General features: G+C 39.7%; 1 protein-coding gene across 4 annotated transcripts; it reads left to right on the top strand.

Annotated features, from left to right (window-relative positions):
• The first annotated feature begins 50 nt into the window (after window positions 1–50).
• Window positions 51–20980, top strand: STAMBPL1 (STAM binding protein like 1). Of its 4 annotated transcripts, none has more exons than XM_021539326.2 (11): window positions 51–233; window positions 10818–10978; window positions 11843–12060; window positions 13413–13488; window positions 14668–14763; window positions 15392–15746; window positions 16333–16457; window positions 17324–17461; window positions 18083–18195; window positions 19649–19748; window positions 20673–20980. In XM_021539326.2, exons 2-11 carry the CDS (start codon window positions 10895–10897, stop codon window positions 20727–20729), a joined length of 1362 nt encoding a protein of 453 aa, XP_021395001.1. In that variant the 5' UTR covers window positions 51–233; window positions 10818–10894; the 3' UTR covers window positions 20730–20980. The 4 variants fall into 4 exon arrangements, with proteins under 4 accessions (XP_021395001.1, XP_021394996.1, XP_021395009.1 ...); XM_021539321.2 differs by having other exon boundaries at window positions 10895–10978; XM_021539334.2 differs by having other exon boundaries at window positions 10937–10978.
• Window positions 20981–21933: the final 953 nt, after the last annotated feature.

Below are 21933 nucleotides of genomic sequence, written 5' to 3' on the forward strand. Positions count from 1 at the left end.
CAGGCTCCTCCCTTCGCCCCGCACCGTGACACGGCCCGGCTGCGGCGGCGCACGGCGCTCGGTCCCGCCGCCACCTGCCCGGGGCTCCGCGGCGCGGCGCGGCGAGGCGGCAGGAGGAAGAAGAGAAAGAGAAGCTGGAGGAGGCCCAGGCCGGGCCGGCGCTCCTGCCGCCCCCCGCCCGCGCTTTGTCCACGGCAGCGGCCGCGCCGCCGCTCGCACGGATGCGCGCCCCGGTAAGCAGCATCGCCCTTCCCGCCGCAGCGGGAGCAGCGCGGAGCCGGCGGGGCGCTGCCTCCGCCTCCGATCGCTGCTCTGCGCCAGCGGCCCCTGCGGGCAGGGCGAGAAGGGGCCGCTACCCCTTCCGGGGCCGTGGCGCCGGGGGCCGGCACCAGCTCCATCCGCTCTTCGGCCCGGCCGGCGTCCCGTCCCCGCCCCGGTCAGGTGCGCGTCCCGCTCGGCCGCTCGGCTGCAGCGCTCCCGCGGGCGCGGCGGGGCTCGGGCCGGGCGGGGGCACCGCGGGCCGGGCGGGGGGCGGCGGGCAGCGCGCCCGGCCGGCTGAGCCTGCTGACTCCACTGCGACCACGCGAGGAGCTGGTGGCAGTGTGCTGGGGAGTCCGGGATGTCACAGTGTGCCAGAGACAAATCAAACTGGTAACAGTAGTCGGGTTTTAAATGGTTTCCATACATATGTGGAAGGTGATCATCGGAACAGAAAGTGAAAGAATCTAAACCAGTAGAAGTTGTTGTTGCTGAGCATCTGTAACTCTCAGATGAGCTTTTTGTCTTCATGTGCTTGGTTTTGTACCTGCCTCCTTTTGACCTCTGTAGGATCTCAGGTGTCCTTCTGAACTGCCCTGAGGAATGTACCTCGCTCTTGCACATGCTGCTGCTTTCGGAAGGATGCAAAAAAATCTCTTCTGGGGGAATTCCTCTTGATCTGGAATTCTTTGTGTTTAATATGCACATGGTTCTGAATGTTTGAGAAGTCATGGGCAGGAAAACCCCCACCTTTTACTGAGAATGGGAAGTAGTGAGATTATGAGATCTTGGAGACACGGTACTTCCCAGGACATTCATTCCCCAGGTGAAGACCAGCTTTGAGAAAGTTCTCTCTTCACAGAAGTGAGGTTTCTCTTCATTGCAGGCTTAAGTGGATTACTATCCAAAACTGTGGTTAGCATATATTGATGACTTGCCTTAGACAACCAAGTCCTAGAAAATATAGACCCAGTACTTCATTGAATATTTCCAGGAGAATGGAGCCCAGGTTTGTTGTGGGTGCTGTTCAGGCAATGTACTCTGAAACAGATGAGTTTTCTCATGTACTAAATGCATAGCAGCTGGTATACTGCATATTTGGATAGCTAAACCATAGGCCAGTGTTTACAAGTCTGGAGTTTCATAGATCACAGGATATTGTAGGAATGCAGGAAGCATTCATCCCAAATTCTGCATAATTCTGTAGGTACCAGTTTCACAGTTGGGGTCCTCGTGGGTGTGTGTGTGTACAGTATTTTAAATGGCTGTAAGTGCAGGGGGGTATTTTGTAGCATTATGTTTAAAAATTGTTTTGATCAGTCCTGCAGTCATTTCTATTACTTGATACTGCTCTGCAGATGCTGTGAAGGCATTTCTTGTGTGGTTTTCTTTATATGCATTAAACATGCTGAAGGTTAGGCCTTCAGGCTTTTCCTGGAAGTTAATCACCAAGATCAGGAAGAGTATAGCTCAAGGTGAGGGATGTTGTAAAATCTTCAAAAGCTGAGGGAATAGAAAGGTGACTTGTGCATGAAGGTACTGAAAAAATATTGTAGAAAGCTAAGTATTTGGTCTCTGTTTGCTGGACATGTATGAATAATGTTTTTTCCTGGTTTTATCAGAATCCTGAAATTTTATTTCTGCACAAAAGGTTACACTTCCAATTTGTGTTCTGAAAATTAGTTTTCTGTCGTGTAAAGGAAGTCTTTGTCTATACAATTTTAATAAAATTAGAACATTTAGATTGTCATTCCAGGATATATATTTTCTGGTCATGCTTTCCATTATTAATAGAACTATTAGTCCATGAGAGAAAATGATCTTGTTTATGCAGTTCCTGAACAATCCATGTGCAGTGGCTTAGTACTGTTGTTGCAAAGAAATTCCTATTACAAAAATCCAGCCTTTTCAATCTTGCCCAGCTGCTGATGCCTCTCAGAAGTGCTGTGAGTCAGGCAGCTCCTCAGACACAACCTGCTACCCACCACTTCCTACTGGCAGCTCCGGATGAGTCACAGCTCAGCACACAACATACGGAATCGCGTTATGGAAGCTGTGGGCTCTCCACATAATCAACGTAGGAAGTATCTTCCTCTTTTAGCATCTCTGAACCTTTAGCATCTCTGAACTGCTGTCAAAAAGCCTTCAGAGACATCTACTGCTCTATGTTGTTATAAAAAGGAGCTTGTATAGGCTGCCAAGATCAATGGGCTCATCCTGAGGGGTAAAGCAAATAATAGGAAAGGCTCGAAGGTAGACTGTGCATAGCTTCACTGGGATGAAGCTGTTGGCCTGCAAGGGTACAAAATGTTAACCAGAATCATTGTGCTCGGCTTTGATATTCTGGATAATTCAGCTGACTGTCAAGCAGCCCTGTGAGCTGACTGTGTTACAGCCACTGCTGCTATAAAATGTGTGCTTACCACTGTCAATCTTAGAAACTTAAGTAAGAGAAATTAAATATTGTAGCTATCCAAGTAGGACAAGCAGTCTTAAGCTCACAGAATTCTTCTTATAGAGCCAGACATTCATCTTGTTTTTCCTGGGTTGTTCTTTGCTCATAGCATGCTACACCCTGAATCATCTAGAACAGGGGAGAAGGTCAAAGATTTCCTTACGAAATCAGCTGTGTTATTTTAATATAAACATTGTACAACAGACTCATTCCAGATTGAATGGTAGTTGTTCATACTGATTGATCACACTTCATCCTCTAGGTAATCTCACTATCCATTTCTTACCTGACCTTTCCTTACTTAATCATTTGTGTACAAAATAGTCAGAATCCTTTGAACTAATGCCTCAAATTATTTTCTATAAATTTGAGGCCACAAAAACAAACTTCATTCTTTATAGGCTCTTTAATAGGCTTCAAATAAACTCTGAATTTATTTGTCATAATTGTCAAATAAATTTGGCTTGCCTTTATTTTGTCCCCTATATTTTGAGCTATAGAAAGTAAGACAGCATAAAAATTTGTCATCTGATAGAAACAAAAATTGATTGTTGCAACCAGTTACTCACTCAGTCAACAAGTGTCCTTATTAGACGCTATGGAGTCTGAAAGTGTTCTAAAATTAGGCAAGATATATTTTGCCAGAAAAAAATCATTGCATTTTATAGGAAGATCCAGAAGCTTCTTAACCCCTCTAGCCTAGGGAACCTTGTCCCTGAGAGAAATAGGGATACAGACAGACAAAATCTGTGAAAGCTAAGGCTTTGCAAGGAATCATGCCTTCTTTGATTCTTGGAAGTCTATGAAGTTGAAGGCCTCTGTGCTGATTTTAACCTCTCATTTGTTTCCCTTAGCAACACAGCTTCTTGTCTTCATGGTGGAAGTTAGTTTTATCACTGGTGTAATGGATTGCAAGTATCTCCTTTTTTTTCAGAATTTCAGTTGAATCATCAAAGAACAAATTGTATAAAACCAGCTCTTTCTTGTACTTCTGTCCTCTTCTGGGTTACTGTGCCCTGGTGCAATTTTCTTGGGGGATTGTTGTGGATTTCCCAAAGGAAGGAAATGGCACTGTTTTTCTACATCATGTCTACAACATCCTTTTAGTGGGTCACTGGAAAGAAGCTGTTCTGTGTTGCATAAGTATATTTCACTGACTGCCTAAGAAAGATTTTGCTTTTAATCCCAGACATTCTACCATGGTTGATATTTATCCATTATGTTGAACATTCTTTTTTGCTAAAACTGAAGGGTGTCACTAAAGAAAGGAATGGGGAGGAGGGATTATGTTTTGTTGCAACACAGGAGTCCACGAGAGAAAGAACTGTCAATTTGCAAATGCATTTTGAAAACATTCTCTTAAAAGTCACTGATATCATTGTAGACAGAGCTTGTTAATAAATCTGGTATCGACGCATCATCTGTGTGTACAGCTCAAACAGATAGGGTTACGTTGTAGTAGCACAACCATACTAGATGTTGATTTCAAAACAGCCTGCATAAAAATGAATGTGAAAATAGCTGACAGAGGTCTTTGTGCTTTGAAGCAATAGGAGAGAGAAGCCTGTAGGCTCTGCGTCCACAGACTCTGTGCAGTCAGGTTCTTGCACGTGCCATGCTGGATATTATCTGCATAATGTAGTGGTTTATCTGAGTCTTAGCAGAACTAGTAGCAATCTAATCTATTAACATAGCTTCTTGATGCACTAATGTTTGTATCTGTGCCAAGAGGAATGCTGTCCTTAGAAAACAGGTGCTCAATGATATTCAAGTAACTACGCTGACTAATTACAGTAGTCCAAATATTTGCAGAACAATGATGACAGTCTTCAGACAATTAATTCAAACTTCATTTTGAAGTGGGAAAACAGACCCTTGTGTCACCCATTCTTTCTTTAGATGAAAATAGAGCTCAGTTTTGTGATGCAAGGTGCAGAACTGAATGGCCTAGGCATAAGCAAGGTTTGGGTTTGGCAGACCTGTGCATCTGGAGGATCTTCCGTGCCTGTGATTTCTCCCTCTCAGCACCCAAGCAGGTGAAGGTGCTACTGTCGATCCTCCACTGACACGGTTTGCAGAGGCCTCTGGGCAGTGTGCTGGGGCATGGGAGGCACTGGTTCTTCACCAGTGAGAAAGAGGAAATGTTCATGACCCTATTCTAGGAGAGATGGTTGCATAGCTCAGCAGCAGCTTCTGGGAGTTAGTGGTGCCTGAGAGGTGGTCTTGGAACTGCTGTTTCAATGGAGCTGTGGAGCTGAGGAGCACTGTCAAACTATGAGCTGTTGCTGAGATGGGCTTTTCTGGAGCTGAGCTTAGTAGCAGCTGTAAAGAGCAACTTCTCCATTGAAAGGCACAGGGTTTTCAGGACATGGCTCCCTGCAGTGATTCCTTTCATTGAAAGGCCATTCTGTTGAGTTTTGTTGATTGGGTATTTCCTCTTCACAAGAGAATCGTCTTGCCATGACATTCAGTGCTTTGTTGGGCTTTTTTCCAGAAGAGACTACTTACTATACCAGCTGAATCACTTGCTGTGATGATGAATGCTTGTTACAAAAAGCATGTTGACAAATGAACATGCTGTTTCTTTTTGGAGAGAACCAACAGAAGGCAGTTTGCTATTTAGGCTGGTATTTAGCATATTTATATATCAAACCTAAGTGTACGTGTATAAATAATCATGTGCTGTGCCAATACATGGCCTGGTATTTCAAAAATAGCTGAATGAGATAGGTGCCTGTATTTCTAGGCTGTTTTTCAACAAATTCACTTGAGTATCCATGTCCAAGTACAGAATTTTAAGTATCTGCTTCATGGGTGAGACTTAGTGGAATGGTCCCTGGCAATCACTGGTGTGACCTATTTAAAGTTTGCTGAGACAACTTAGTTCCACTATGGGTAATTGAAAGGTGTTATTTGCACTTGCTAATTTGGCTGTTTTAATGAGAACTGACCTCCTTATGGTTTGAGATGCATCTTTATTCTAGGATTCTGTAATCATCACACTTCCTAGTATAGTAACATGAAGTATGATTGTGTTAACTTCTCATGGCAATATTAAAGGAATTTTTTCTTGCTATGGGATGGCTGCAGAACAGTTCTCTCAAGAACAGATTCAAATAGTAGAACGATACTACATATTAGCTTCTGTATTAGCAAATATTTCTACGTGTACTTTAAGAATCCTGATCGCAGTGGAGTGAAGTGAATAGTTTTGGTGGAAACCTCATCTAGGCTTTACATTCCACAAAAATATCAGACAAAAGGATGAGTATTTCTGGAATAATCCACCATTAAAAATATTCAGAGAGTAAATAATTGCATAGATTACTTTTAACCTAATCTTTGAATGAAGAAAGTGCTTTGGAAAATTTTGTCAGTGATCTGTTTAACAAAGATTTTTTTCTGTAAGACAAATAGTCAAAATATTGATAAATGATAATGCAGTGGAGTTCATGTTATGATTAATTCCCTTGAAATTTGAAAGTGTTACAATGAGGAAACTAATGTTACAAAGTTACTGATGTTAAGGGAAAACTATACACTAACTAATTTCATGCAAGTTACTCAGCTACTTATTTAAAAATCCGAAAAGCTCATTCAACATTTCTTGTAACCTCTAGAGAAGGAGCAACATTGCTTGTTCAACCTCTTCTGAAGAGCTGAAGCCTGCAGACGATGCCAAGGAGCAGAAATTCGATGCTGGCACTGTGCAGTCAGTCTCTGGGAGCTTCTCGGTGTCCTCTCTGGAGGGCTGGAGCAGCGCAGCTCCATTGGGGCGCCGCAGTGCCTGTGGCATCCTTGCTCCCGCTTGGTGTCCCTGGCCTGGCTGGGACAGGCATCCCCAGGGCCAGCTTCGACCAGGGGAGGACATTGGTGCCAGCAGGGCACAGAGACACGCTCCCCGTGCCAGGCCGTGCCCTGGCTGCGCTGCAGGCCCTGCAAGCACCACTGCAGCTCCGGCAGCAGCGCAGCCGCGCTGTGCAGCCACGTGTGTCACCTCTCGCTGTCACACACCTTCTGCAGCGGGGAGAGCCAGCAGGGCCATGCCTGAGGGGCTCTGAGCACCCCAGGGTGCCTCCTTTGGCCACAGGCCCCAGCCTGGCACTGCTGAAACGCCGGCGTGCAGCATCGGTGAGGGCGCGGCAGAGGCGCGGCGAGTGGTGATGCTGCAGCTCGCCGAGGGTTTGTGTGTGCCTGCACTCCCCAGATCTCCTCACACGCTCCCGGCCCATGAGCCTGCTCCTGAGGTACTTGATACGCTTCTTCTGGCTTCATGTACCACTCTTGGCATATACTTTCACTTAAAATTGCTCTCCCTGCTTTTCATTTCCCTGGTGCTTGGTACCGTGCTTGTTAGCCTGAACAGAAGGAATCACTTTCAATGCCATTTAAAATGCTGTTTTTCTCAGTTTGCTCGGTTTTCTTGTGGCTGAATGGCTTTGATCTAATAAACCTGGATTTTTCAAGGATTAATACATAGGATAATAAGATGGGACATATGGGAAAACAAATGCTTTTTGAGGAGGAAATGGGATTTGGTGAGAAGTGCTATACCAAATGAAATCAAGTTTCTTAACCATTGAATTGATGTTAGATTGTTATTATTATTATCTGGTAATGACTATCAGAAAACTCATAATTAGAAAAAAACTTAATTTGAATGTTAAAATCCTGGCATTTCTCCTCAAACAAACATTACCTAAGTCCATGCAAGTTAACTGGAATGCCTGAAATAGTGAAGTAGAAAAATGCATCTTTACTCTTAGAATTTTAAGCACTTCAGAGTATAATAGATTAAGATAGCTCCAAGCTAGCATTGGTATTTATCCCCTGTGGTTGAGGTTGGAGTGTAGTTCACTGTATTAGCAAAGTATATTTGAGTATAATTAGTTTCAGCTATACAGAGAGATTTGGTATTTGAATTTATCTTTACTCTTGTAAAGTGAAATACAAGTATATTTATGGAAAACACAGTCACTTGCCAGAACTGGGCAATTTTTGTAGGAACTATACAAACTCTTAGGGTGCCCTTTCAAAGCCAGCTCATATTGATTTAGCACAGTACTGCTTCAAAAAGTGACAAACATCTCTGCTTTGCTGGCTTCGTGGTTCCGCCTGCTCCTTTGCATTTTGATTTTGAGAAGGAAGTAAAAGTCCATTTAATTTTAATTTGGATCAGCTACAAGTTGCCTTGAAGTCAAGGAGGCAGTGAGAGTACGAAGAAGAGTGGGGAGGGTGCGGGGAGCCCCTTGGCAGTGCCGTGCCCTTGGAGCTGAAGGTGCCTGTGAAGCTGAGCCATGAGGAGCATTATGCACAGAGCATTCCAGGCAGCTGGCAGAAATGCCTCTGGTGGTGCTTTTAGTAAAGCTTAACTCTCAGCATTTTAATCATTCATAACCCTGCCAGTGTGTCCACATGTTAAGGATAATATATTGGAGTGCAGTCATAAGTCAGTCCACATTCTTTATAGGAGTTCTTTTTCCTTAAGTTACACTGCCAGCTGTAATAGTGAATATATTTGAAATCTTATTTTTGTAAAATGGATACAAATGCATGTTAATATTTCTTCCTTATTTACAGTGTCTCGTTTAGTCTGTTCCTGAAACTAAATTTAAAACGCGTTTCTTCTTTTATTTGCAGATATTCTTCTGCTAAACTCTTGCACTGTGACATGTCTTTTATGTTTTTTGCAGAGTTTCTTCATCTTTTCTAGGCTCTGACACAATTTTGAGGAAGTGTGAGTTTCTGCTATTACCAGATGTCTACTCTTTAAAATACCTGGTATTACACTTAAAAAAAATATATTAACTAATGCTTATTTAGTTTAAAAGTTCACTGAATTATGTTTATAACTTTAATATTCTTAGAGCAAGTCAAATTGAGAAATATTTGCAAGTAAAGGGTTCCATGATGTCTTCCTGTGGCATTTCCAAAGAGATTTTGACGGGGGAACACCATAGGCCTCTTTAACAAAGACCTCTTTGGGAGTACTGGCCCCAAAAAAACAACCCAAACCCCTAATTCGTGACTCTTGTGTTTGCCACTTTCCGCAGTAACTTTTCTGCACTTACCCAGCAGCTAGATTGAAAGGTCTCCAAGGAGTGGTAACAGCTAAAGAAGCATTTGATCCGTGTTCCATGTCTTAAGTGGGAAGCATCTCATGAGCCTGGTCCTAAATGTGCATTTCCGCTCTAAGCTTTGCAGAAGGACTGTTAAGGGAGAAAGCCTTGAAAGCAGAATGAGAAACTGCTACAGAAAAGCTTTCTTGCCAGAAGCTGCTAAATGAAATAAGAAATTGGAGAGAAATATATTTTTGCACCTTTACTTTTGAACAATTTTTTATATATACATGAGTGACTAGAACATTTTGCAGTTTGCTATACTTGGATACACACTTTGGACCAAATCCATTCTTCCATTCAAGTATTTTAGCTGTCCCAGATGCTTCTAGGGGAAATAAACTAAAAATTTACAAGTGGTGGGTAAGTGAATGGATAAATATTTATACAATATGTGCTTTTTAGGTATTTTTTTGTTTGGTAGGTTGGTTTGGTTTTTGTTCCTGAGTTCCACAAAGCATATGAATACAGAGTCTCTCATTGAAGATTTTATTTTTGTGTAGAATCTGGGCTGCAGGGCCAGAAGGCTGACACGAATTGCACTGGGCAAGATTTTAGCTCACTCCTTTCACAGCCTTCCACATCTACAGTGCTTCAGTGAAGAAGGGTTTTGGGTGGAACAAGCCCTAAAGCAGAACGTTTCTTGGAGTAGGCTAAAGCAAAAATATTTCCTTATCATTGTCCCATGGGGCCTTTCTACAGTTTGTGAATAGGCAATGAATAGGCTCTCCTGCCAAGGTGATAATTTACACCAGAGCTCCATGTCCATAAAATTAAATGGTTTAGAGAACTATTTTTATTAGCACTGCAACCACAACTAAGGTTGTTTTCTCAGATGTATAAGCCTGGCTTTTATTTTTTGGTTACAAATTGTGCTAGCAGTTTGAATACCTTAAAATACCTTAGCAAACCCTCTTGAAAATGAATTGCAATAATGGTTAAAATTAAAGACTGATCTAATAGATAGTATTGCTTTTTGGAAGAAAAATGAGGAAAAGATCAATACTTGAGAAATACAGCCATCTGAAAACACATTAGAGTTGTTTTCTTCAACCCAGAGTCCTCTGGCCTCTAGAGAGAGGTGTGCCGAGAAAACATCTTTGCTGAACCCACTCTATGCTTTTACAAAAGCATGCATGTTTGCATTTTTTGCAACATTTTTTACATGTTTATTGCAACATATAAAGAGCTTTTGACATGCAAGATCAAATCTGTTTACAATGAGCACACCAAAGTGAAAAAAACACATTAAAAACTTAATTTTCACATTTCCTGTGTAATTTGAGTATTTAATTCCCCTCTCAGAGTTGGGTTTTCTTGTTTGGTTTAGTTTCCTTTTGATTTTTTTTTTTTCATGACCACAACATCTACATTTTTTCTCTTAACTTGTTCAAAGCTGTGCAAAGAGGAATTTTTATTAGTTGACCCATCAGAATTGATTGTATTTTGAGTGTTGAAATCAGCAAGCTGTGCAGGTGGAACACATGCTGTTTGAAGTATTTTTTCTGCTTTATATTACTGATACAAATTTGTTTATAAAGTTTTATTTCTCTTACTCTTAGCAGAAAATAAAGATACCAGATTCATATTTTTATAAATGTGTAAGCATATGCTCGAGGAAGCACAGATTCTGTAATAAGTCCTAGAAGTCCTCAAACTTCTGTGTTTTTCACTTTATACTTGAAAGTTAGGGGGGTTTTAAGTTGATATAAAAGTTGTAAAAATAATTTATTGTGTTCAAATATGCTGAAATATCCTTAGTACAGGTCAACTAGTCCACAACTGCACTGTAAGCCGTTATGCATTCCCAATTTAAATTCTAGACATCTGGTAAGTCTTAAATTATTATTAAATATGTAAGTACTGTGCCACCAAAGTAAGAGTGAGTTCTGGCATGCAAACTTACGTGACATTTGAATATTTTTCTAATCTGAATGACTGATTTTTTCCAGCACACGACCACAATCAACATATCTATATTTCAGTTTCCCTTGGGCTATTAAACCCTGAGACATCTGGTGGCAAATATTGAGCTCAGGACTGATACTGCCCTTTTTGTCAGATGGAGACTGTGGAGGAAAAGAGCAATCTCCTTGGTTTACAGGCAGACAACAACATGGAGCAACCATTCACTATCAGCTCATTGGTATGTAATACAGAAAAATGTTTCAGTGACTGAGCAAATTCCCTTCCAATTAGGAGAAATTTCAAGAGAGCTGTTTAGCAGGGGTGGCTGTCAGCTCCATGGGTCTCTTCCTTCATGCTGCCTGAATTTTGGAATTTATTGTATTTCTGTATGTGTGATTTATGGGGTGTCAGCAACCAGATTTTTAAGAAGTTGAAATGAGCATTTTGATTAGAAAGAGTAAAAAATTTCACCAAAGTAAGAGGAAACAACCTCCACAAGCCATTTATTTATTTATTTATTACCAGGAAGGTAATGACCATAATAAGTGGCTATGGTTCTTCTTTAGTAATTAGTTCAAACTTATTTTTTAACTGCCTCATTTAAAACTGGAAATGAAGATTTGAAATTAACTGTTGACTGACTAGAGCAGCTTATTGGTCTTTGTTTCCTGAACTATTTCTAGAAGTCAAATGCTATCGTGTAATAGGAGTCTGAGTATTCAGGACATCCATCAAATTATTTCAGTAATTTAAGACAGAACCTTGTAGAATTCATGTGTGGGTGTTTTTTAAGAGGACACACTTTATACTGCCTTTGATAATTTCTACAACAATTTACTTAATTTTTTTCCCCTACAGGTGTTTTCCTAATTTTATCCTTTTTTGTTGTTTTCAGAGGGAATAAGATCACTTTTCTTTTTGATCACAATTTACTTGCAATTGAGAAATATGTTGGAATGTTTCAACTGTGGCTAGAGGTGGGAAACCAAGGTCTATTTTCAGAAAAGGCTAGCTGAATATTTCCCTTGAGCTTCTTTACTGAGACCACTTCCTGAAAGTGAAATGGAATATTCTCTTCGCTAATGAGACTGATCTTTTTCAGAAAAAGCTGGTAGCGATTCCTGACCACACAGACATCTCTGTGACCCCAGAGGAGAGAGTTCGTGCCTTAAGCAAGCTTGGCAGCAATATCACCATCAATGAGGACATCACTCCGCGGCGCTACTTCCGATCCGGCGTGGAGATGGAGCGCATGGCGTCGGTGTACATGCAGGAGGGGAACCTGGAGAACGCCTTTGTGTTTTATAACAAGTTCATAACGTAAGCAAGCAGCTGTAGCCATTACAGCTTATGGTTCTGAGTAAAGTGAAACAGAGAGCTGCACTGAGAACCCCTTTAGATAAGGAGAAATGTGTTTAATGTGTTCTTGGAGACATTTTACACTGAGCATGGGCTTCGTTGAAACTTCCTGCCACCTTTTCATGGGCTTGTCCTATCTATGTGTGAGCTGCCAAGCATCAATTAACCTAACATACAGAGGTTTGAGTTTACTCTGCCAGGTCATACCATGAGCACTGTTGCCCCCAGATTATTCTTTCTATGTCAGCATGTTGGTCAAACATAATTTTTGACATTAAAAGCAATGTTTAAATAAGATTTCTAAGCCTTTAGTAGTTATGTCCTATGAGCATCTGCTGATCTTAAGGATGGTAGTATTGCACAATACTTAAAAAGCATGAGAAAAGGGTTTTCTTGTTTCCATTTTGCTTTTATTCCCCCAAAAGGATTAAGTTTAATTTTTTTGTTTCTTACAGGAATAAATGCAAAATCTACAATGTATGTTAATGATTATCCTTATTACCACAAAAGAACAAATCTGGCCAGCATTCATTACAACTCTCAAAATAGACAGCTGAAAAATATATCACTGGCAGATTTAAACTTTTAACCTAGCTAGTTTCACTGTAGGATTGATTGGTTTGTTTTATTACTTTGGAAAGATTTGGGGGTTTTTTAATGTGCATATTTTAAAATTTTTGCAAAGGAAACATCCCTCCTCTCCCCTTATTTTCCTCATACTCTGAAAACTAGACCAATCCTTTCTTAGCCCACCTGTTTTCAAATGTATCTATCTCTATAAAAAGAAGGTCTGGAGGTGAATATTGTGCAAATTACTGAAAGAATGATAGCAGCTGTACATTACAAACTCTTTGCAGCTGAGTCTTGCCATAACTTATCTGTGTAGCTTGGTCTGGTCAAAATACCTGCTTTAGTGATAGTCAGTGTATCACTCTTCTCCTCCATTGGAGAATCATCATTTTGGCTAAGAAAAAAGAGAGTAGAAATAGGATTTACTAGCACTGACTAGAGTGGAGGGTGTTTTTGAGGGGTATTTTTAGATGCTGGCTGCTAGCTAGCCCTTTTTTTTTAACCTAACCCAGTACTAATGGAAACCAGAATATATCAGATGTGGAAAATAATCTCCTGTCCTTATTCTGTGTGTCCCATACAGGTCCATACCATAATGTGTTAGTTTAAACATGTGTGTAGAACCCTGGTCCAAGTCATCTGGAATTCAGTGTTTAACAGTTATATGAAACTGATTTTTCTGCCAATATGAAAGCTATTATGGGTATTCTTCTGACTAAACACATGCATGTTTAATTTTCTAGGTTGTTTGTAGAAAAGCTGCCCAGTCACCGAGACTATCACCAATGTGCAGTACCAGAGAAACAAGATATCATTAAGGTAGGGTTATGGTTTCCTGGTCTTTATGAAATGTTTTGCTGAGAAGCTCTTAATTTTTCCCAGCACATATAAGCCATAGCTTCTTTTTCCCCAGAGCACCCATAGCAGCCATCACAGCTTCAATTTCTGATACTTTTCTCCACTATTCATACATGTTTTATTTTGGAAATTAAATTATTGATCTAAAATGTGAATGACAATGGTCTCAGTAAGTTGGCAGGTTGTTGGGAGCCCAGGTACATCTATTTCTGAAAGTTTGCATATTAAAAATGCACATGTTAACATTACTTAGTTTGATTCTGGTCCCAGTTATGTGAATGGATAATTGTCCAAACTGACTATTGCAAACAGGAGAAATGTGTGGCAATACTGATGCCTGTGCAGTATTCGCTTACTCTGCTAAATAAGTATATTTTTTCTTTCTTTATTACCAAATATATATTTACTTAGTTTTTACCAGATTTTTTCCCCTCACTTCCATACAAAATAGTTTTACTTTTTTTTTTTTCCTCTCTAGAAAATAAATCCTAAATAAATTTTAAGTATAGCCTTATACTGAAGTTAAAACAGCTGGAACAGTGAGAATTGCTTGTAGGACCATGAGTGTCTCTTGGTCCATGCCCCGTGTTTGCTTGCTTTCTCTACTGTTAAACTTAATGTTTTACTCAGAACAAAAACAATTCATGCCAAAGTTCTGACTGTGGTCCACTAGGAGAACATCTGTTGGAAATGGGCATATTCAAGCATATTTCTGACCGGGAAGTTTCAGAGAAAAATGCAATGATTCTACCTGAAACTCTCTAAGTTTGCCTTAGCATTTTTTTACAATTTACACCTACAACAAAAACATTAGTCATCACACACCTACTAAGCAAGACAGAGATAACAGACTCCTAGTAAAAGGGCTAATCTTTACTTGAGATAAGAAGCAGCCATGTCACATATTTCACTAATGTAAATCAATATATTTATTGAAACCAATGTGCTATAGAAATTCTCAAACTGATTATATAGTGTGTATTTCCTCTTTTGCTTTTTTTTTTTCCTGTGAGAAGAGCAGTTTTTTTTCTGTTTTGTATTTTTTTTAAATCTGTGTTACAGTTGAGTTTGTTTTCTAGGTGGCTCTTTTAAAAAGTGAAAAGTAAACTTATTTATCTTTTTCCCCATCCTATGTCAAAGAAATTGAAGGAGGTTGCATTTCCACGGACAGACGAACTGAAAAGAGATCTTTTAAAAAAATATAACTTAGAATATCAAGAATACATGCAACACAAAGTAAGTTTTATGTGATTATTAAATGTTGACATGAATATTTTTCTGTCATATAAAAATTAAAAATTAAGCAGTAAAATGCCAGTTTTATGAGAACCTAATAGTTTCCTGAGCTACTTAGAAATGACTTTTCATTTCTTCTTCAGAATCAGCTGGTCATTTGAATTTAAAAATAAGTAATGCAAATGTGCTAGGAAATACATCTGCTGCTGTATTTACTTAATTACTGTCTACAAAAATCCAAATAGGTTTTTTGTATGCTCTGAATCTGCCTTTTAAAGAAAATAAAATTGATACTCATGTCAGTAAGTGGAAAAGATTCCTTGGCTCCAAATGTGCTTTAATTTGAATTGCGATTGAAGCCACTGAAAACAGGATCTCTAGCTTAAAAACTTGTCTTGGAAAAAGCATCTGAGAAACATCATTTTTGTTCCATGCATCAGTGCTATGTTTTCCATCCTACCTTTGGGGATACAGTTGTATTTTCCAGTTCAGTAACCAGGTTCCAAAAGAGTTCATTTTTAATGACAGGATTTTATGGTTTTATTGAACTGTTAGATTGCTCCTTTCCTACCATTTGTCATAGCATTTTTGGTATTCTGAGAATGTCCCTATGTTGTGTATGTTTCAGAACAAATGTAAAACTGAATTTCTGAAGAAACTGGAGCACCAAAAGCTCATAGAGGCAGAGAAGAAACGAATTGCACATATGCGGCAGCAGCAGCTCGAATCGGAGCAGTTTCAGTTCTTTGAGGATCAGCTTAAGAAGCAAGAACTAGCTCGAGATCAGAAGATCAAAGAGAGTGTGGTTATGTCTGAACAGATAGATGGAAGTATGCTGTCTTGTGTTTCTGTACCAGAGAACAGCTCCTTATCTGCGGCACTGCTGGAGAAAAAAGAGAGGCGCGGCACCTCTGGCTGTGCTGGGCACTCGCCACCAGTGGAACGGGTCTTGAAGCCAGCAGCTACTCTAAGTGCTGTTCAAAGTAAGTGCAGACATTTCTTTTATCCCCTGTTTTATTTTATCTACCTGCATACGTCTTTATTCACTGTGAGGCTGCCCATACTGAAATAACCATGAACAGGTTTGTGCAAACACAGCAATTCCTTATAGTTTCTTCATTTCTTCAAGAGGGAGGTGCACAGTTTCACATTTTCCAGTTGAGTACCAATGGATGGATATAGAGATTGAGATTTAGTGTTCCTGTGAAATGAAGTCTGAATCTTGCCATGGGCTTCAAGGGAACAGAAACAGAAACCTGCAGTGGTTCCCCCTGGAAAGCCCTGGCCTGGGAGATGGCGGCAGCTCACTGTCATCTCAGGGACAGGCTAGTGAGCATATCTTGTGGCTTGGTGACTTCAGTTTAGATGAAGTGCTTGTCCTGTAGATTAATTCTCATTACCAAAGTCTATGATGTGGTAAGTATAATAATATAGTATAATCCACTTGTAGTAATATAGTATAACATACTGTGTATCTTTCCTTATTTTAGGGATCTTCATTGTGTTAGCTGTTAGCTGTAAATACCTTTTTATCTTTCTCTCTCTTTTTTTTTTTTTTTCTTTTGTTAGCTCAATTGGCCGAAGCACTCAGAGGTGTCATTTTGCCCAGGGATCTCTGTCACAAATTTCTGCTGCTGGCAGAGGCAAATACAGTAAGAGGAATAGAGACATGTGGAATTCTCTGTGGAAAACTGGTACAGTTTAACCCTCACATTTGTATGGGGGAGACATACTTGATGGTGCTGTAATCTCCTGTGATGTATTGATTTCAGAGCAAAAGCAGACATAAATGGTTAGCCTTCCATGTAATGAATTCATATTATAACCTGAGTGGTCATTTCAGCACTGTGGGCTTATTTTATTGGGGAAACATCTGCTCAAAGTACCCTGCTATTGTTGTAAAGCCTAGCAAGTCTTTCAGTATGCTGTACAATGCAGGCTTTTTCGAGTACTTTCTCTGGCATTCATCTAAGGTAAGTGAGGTTTAGTTACAGGACAATGAAATATAAAGACTGATGGAATCCACTGGAGTCATCAAATTAATAATGGCAGAACAGAGCAGAAATCTCCCCATCAGGCTGTAGAACATCTGATTTTTTTTTCTCTTTGACCTAGATAACATCTAATGTCCTTTGAGAGCAGGGAAAGATGTCATGGCTGATGCTGACACAAAGAATTTTAAAGATGATCCCAAGTGTATTTGAACTGCGTGAAGGGAAAGAACAGCAGTATTAGTCTTGGTCCGAGTTTCACAAAAAATCATGATAGTTTTCTCAAAGCTCTTTTATGTGTTTTAATTATTTTAAAGGACAGACTTTTCACACTGATCTCTGAGAATAGATCAATACAGCAGTCTTGTGTTGTGACTAATGCTACCCTGTATGCTTTCATGATAAAATGCTAAGGCATATTTTTAGGTACAGTATGTTGGTGAGCTGCACTGCAATCAGTGGAGCTGTACTGCTTTGTTTTAGCTGATAGGCTGACGTCTTTCAGATTTTGATGCAGCATTTATTCCTTAGGCATTCTGTTCCACCCTAAGTCAATGTTTGTTTTGCAGACTCATAATGAATTTACTATTACACATGTAATAGTGCCAAAGCAAACTGCAGGACCAGACTACTGTGACATGGAGAACGTGGAAGAATTATTTGGTATTCAGGATCAGTATGATCTCCTCACTTTGGGTTGGATCCATGTACGTATGACTCATAGATTCTGCTTTTCCTATATTGGCTCTACGTACTATATGGGAAAAAACCACAAATAAACCAAAGAAACAAATTTGCTTACTGAATTCAAATTGTAGTGACATAAATAAGCACTCATGTTCTCTACAGAGAACTCCTTAATGCAATTGAGCCATCCTGTTGACAAAATGGGCCTACTTTTGCTGGTGAAACTTTATTTATGTTGATTTAGGGTTATTTTATTACTTTCTAGTGCCATATTCAAAAGTCAGGGAGGGGTATACTGTGTTGTTTAAACTTTATATTAATTTTTCTCTTAGGGATTTTGGACAATTAAGTAATTTCCATTTGTCTTGTGCTTCTTCATTCCACCTTTTCTCCCGCATGATCAGAAAATTGCTTGTATATCTGATTGTGAACATGCCTCCATGAATCTCATCCTGAAAAGCCTTCTTTTCTCCAGCTTGAACAATGTAGAACAATATAGACCCTGGGCTAAGAAGAACTTTAGAAACCAGCCTGGGGAAGTACTGATGCTTTCACTTGTAACAAATTATTTTTCCTTCTTATGTTGACCTTGACCTGTAAGAAATATTCATGATGTTGAGTTTTGCCTTTCTTTTTTGTAGACACATCCAACACAAACTGCATTCTTATCCAGTGTTGATCTTCATACTCATTGCTCTTATCAGCTAATGTTGCCAGAGGCCATTGCAATTGTTTGTTCACCAAAGCATAATGAGTAAGTTCAGATTTTTAAAGTAATTTTTTTTGTATTTTTCCCTGCTTGTCCTAGAATCTGATCAAATGCAAAGGCTACATGTCAACTCAGATGAAGGGCATGAACATTGTGTTGTGACTTTGTCTTCTATAAGTTGCCTAGACTTCCATTTCAGTCAGTCTCTGTGCACAGCATTGTTTCTGGCTTCTCTCTCCTCCCTTCACAGACCCAGGTTTTAAATTTTATTTTTTTATATATTCTGCTCAACAAAGTAATAATTAAAGGAGCTCTTCTTCTGGAGTACTCATTGCCAGTGCCCTACCACACATCTGTCTTCATTCTGTCTGCTTAAGAATGTGGAGGGAAGTTAGGATTTTTTTCTCTAGAATGATACGAAAATTGCAGTTTGCAAAGCAGAAGGGTAAAAGTCACTTTTTTATACTAAAGATCTATTTCTGTATTTTGTAAGTTACAAACTATGTATCTGGAAAAATCTAGAATAGTGCAAATATTAATGTGAAGGTTTGTAATGGAACAGCTTTCCCAGAGTTGTCATGAAGTCCACATCCATGGAGATAAGCAAAACCTGACTGAACATGGTCCTGGCAACCGCTCAAGGTGATTCTGCCAGAGCAGGGGGACTGGATCAGACAGGCTTTAGAAGTTCCTTCCAAGCTCAACAAATTTGTGATTCTCCTTTGGTGTGCCTGGCATTTCAGGTTGCCAGGGCTAACTCCATTGTTTAGAGTGTGCATTTCTTCAGCCTTTCCTTCTGGCCTTCTGCCTCACTAGAGTGAATCCTGCCCTGTTGCCTAATTTCCTAAATGGGCCCTTCACACAGATTGAGAGGCAAGGGCACAAGCACTAGCATCTCTAACCCTGAGCATGCCTGCATACCTTTCCAAATTTCTGCTCTTACAAGCCTCTCTGCCAGTTGATGCTGATACTCTGTAACCAACTCTAACCTGTAGTTAATAGGTCCTCTTTACACAAGGATGGCTTTGTAATGTTTTATTCAATACCTAAAGAATTGCAGCAGTGCATTTTCTAATGCTTTGTGTTACCCGATGAACTAAAAGATTGGGGAGGATGTACTCCTACTAGTCATTTACACAGCTGGTTTAAATGCTGTTATCTTTTAAGTTGCCCTGAGTGAAATGCAATCCAGAACACATAAGTTTCTGGTTTGCATCTGTTCCTGTGTGAACCAGCCTTATCCCTCAGTGGCCTAACCTGCCTAACAGGAACAGCACCAGTACTGTGATCCTTTTTCTCCCCTTCCCCTCATCATCTCTTGCTTTACACAATACAACTCCCCTTGATTTAAAATACCTTTAAAAGCCCAGCTCTGCTGGGGCTCCTGTGTGTTGGTCACCAAACACTTTTCTGTTGTCCTCCTTTTAAGCTAAGCAATTTGTATGGATGTGTTCTATGGGAACAGTGTGTAACAGGAGTTTCCTGTTCTGCTTTTCAGCACTGGCATCTTCAGACTGACTAATGCTGGCATGCTAGAAGTTTCTGCTTGTAAAAAGAAGGGATTTCATCCACATACAAAGGACCCTAGGTTATTTAATGTAAGTATATAATTCAATACAGTTTTTACTATTCAAACTCCTGACCACAGTTCTGCTGCAAACAGAAACTTGAGATTTCTTAATAATTTTCCCCATTTTACTAATTCATTACCCTCAGTTCACTGACCAAGGTAGACAGCAGGAGACTACTTCAGCAGTCATTAGCAGCCATGAGGTGAGTGTTAGAAGCTGCCATTCAATGGTGGTTAACCAGAGGTGGTTACTATCATTCACCACTTTCAAAAGGAGAAAGAAATACATTTTCAAATGGGAGTTAGTCTTGAGTTCTTCAGTGTTTAAGCAATTAATCAATTAATCTCTCCAATTTTAGTGCCCCAACAAAACATTCCAGCTGCTTTAAATTGCAGCTATAAGTAGGTTAAGTCCTATTTCCTTCATTGGCAAAAGTTTGCCTTGGCTTCTCTAAGCATTCCTCTGTAACTGCTGTATCTTTTGATGTTTCAATAGCACAATGATGTATGTATGGCTGAGCAGTACAGTCAGTCAGAATGGTCTTCCAGCTAACACTGGCATTTCTGATAAGAGCCTTTACCTTTGAATATTGAAAGGTTTGGGTTTTTTCAATGGGGTTCTCTTCAAATACAGAAGCATCTCCTATAGTTAAAATAAAATGATCCAATACAGAGAAGTCATGCTGAGAGACATTGGAAGCAACTGTGTTGTCAGGCTCTCTGAATGTCAGCATTAATCCTCAAAAGGAGAGGTCAGAGTTTTTTGTTTTGTTCTGTTCTTTCATCATTGAGTGCAGGGATAATGAGAAGGTAGTCCAACTCTGAAAAAAATCAAGATTTTTTTGTTCCAAGTAGGCTCTTTTCAGTGGTCTTTTACAGGTGTAGTTCATGGATGAAGTTACTGGGTATTTTACTGAGATTTCTGAGAGTAATGGGTTGACTTCTTCTGCAGCCATGTACCCATGTGGTTGGGAAAGACATAAAGATAATCGTGCTGGATCTGAGGTGATACGGATGAACCACATCAATGTACTCTACAAAAGGCCAAAAGAAAAAAAATGGATTCCTGTTTTTTCCTACATTTTCAGAAATTACTTTTATATTTATACATTTTAGATTGAATTGTTTGATATTTATTGCTTTAGCCTGTTTTGGAGTTATTTTGTTGCTCTGTCAAGATGGAGTTCAGTGGCATTAACCCTAAATCTGTAAACAAATCTCACCCATAGAACACAACAATAAAATGAACTTCAAACTGCAGTAACTGTGTTGAAATAAGTAGTGTTTCTTCTGTCACTTTTTTCCATTGACTGCCTTCTGAGAATTAGGTATTTTTAGCAGTGTTTTTTTGTGACTTTCAGCTATGTACATCTCTTAGAGCTTCAGTAAATTCAAGTTATATGTAGTAGACACAAATCAATCAGTTTAGGTGATTTTTTTTCCCGTCTTTTTCTCCTGTACAACTTCTATAGCTGAAGTTTCATCTGTTAAGCAGAAGATACTTAGAAATATCCAAATCCTTTACCTGAGAGCTGATCCTCACCATTTTGGGATAGCAGGGATGCACAGAGTCCCTTGGAGAATGTGTCTTCTCCACCAACCTGCCAGTAGAGACTTTAAACTGAAAGACACTTCTTATCCTGAAAAGGATTTTCTCAATCTATCTAGAGTTAGATAAAAAGATCTAGACAGAGTTAGAAGGAAGAACCATACCAAGTTGTTTGCTTTTACAAGAGTTTATTTAGTCACTGTTCCAAGAACCTAGATGACTTATGCTTTAAATAATAAGGTTAGTACAAAGAGGTTTGCAACATGTGCTAACAGTCAGGAGCTGGACAAGATTTGGAACCCCAGGGTTATGAAGACATGGCAAATAACAGGTGCTGTTGCAAAGAGCTTACAGTTTGAAAGGTAACAAGTAACAGGCAAGTGAGGTAAACTATTGAGTTGAGAGAGGAAAATAGGTTAATGAAAATAAATAGCATCCTTTATCCTGGACTCTAATGAAAATAGATTGCAGCAAGTTCCTTAGAAGTGACCTTTTCCAGGCCTGTCTCAGTTAATTCTTTATTCATATATATATTCTTCTAAGACAGTATTACTGGCTTCAGCTTCTAAGCATATACTTCTAGCTGATGTGTTGAAGATTATAAATGGAATCATAAAAATCACAGGAAAATAAAATTGTCTAAATTACTTTAGCTGCTTTGAAC

Source organism: Lonchura striata, chromosome 7 (assembly GCF_046129695.1).
Source record: "Lonchura striata isolate bLonStr1 chromosome 7, bLonStr1.mat, whole genome shotgun sequence".
NCBI lineage: Eukaryota > Metazoa > Chordata > Aves > Passeriformes > Estrildidae > Lonchura > Lonchura striata.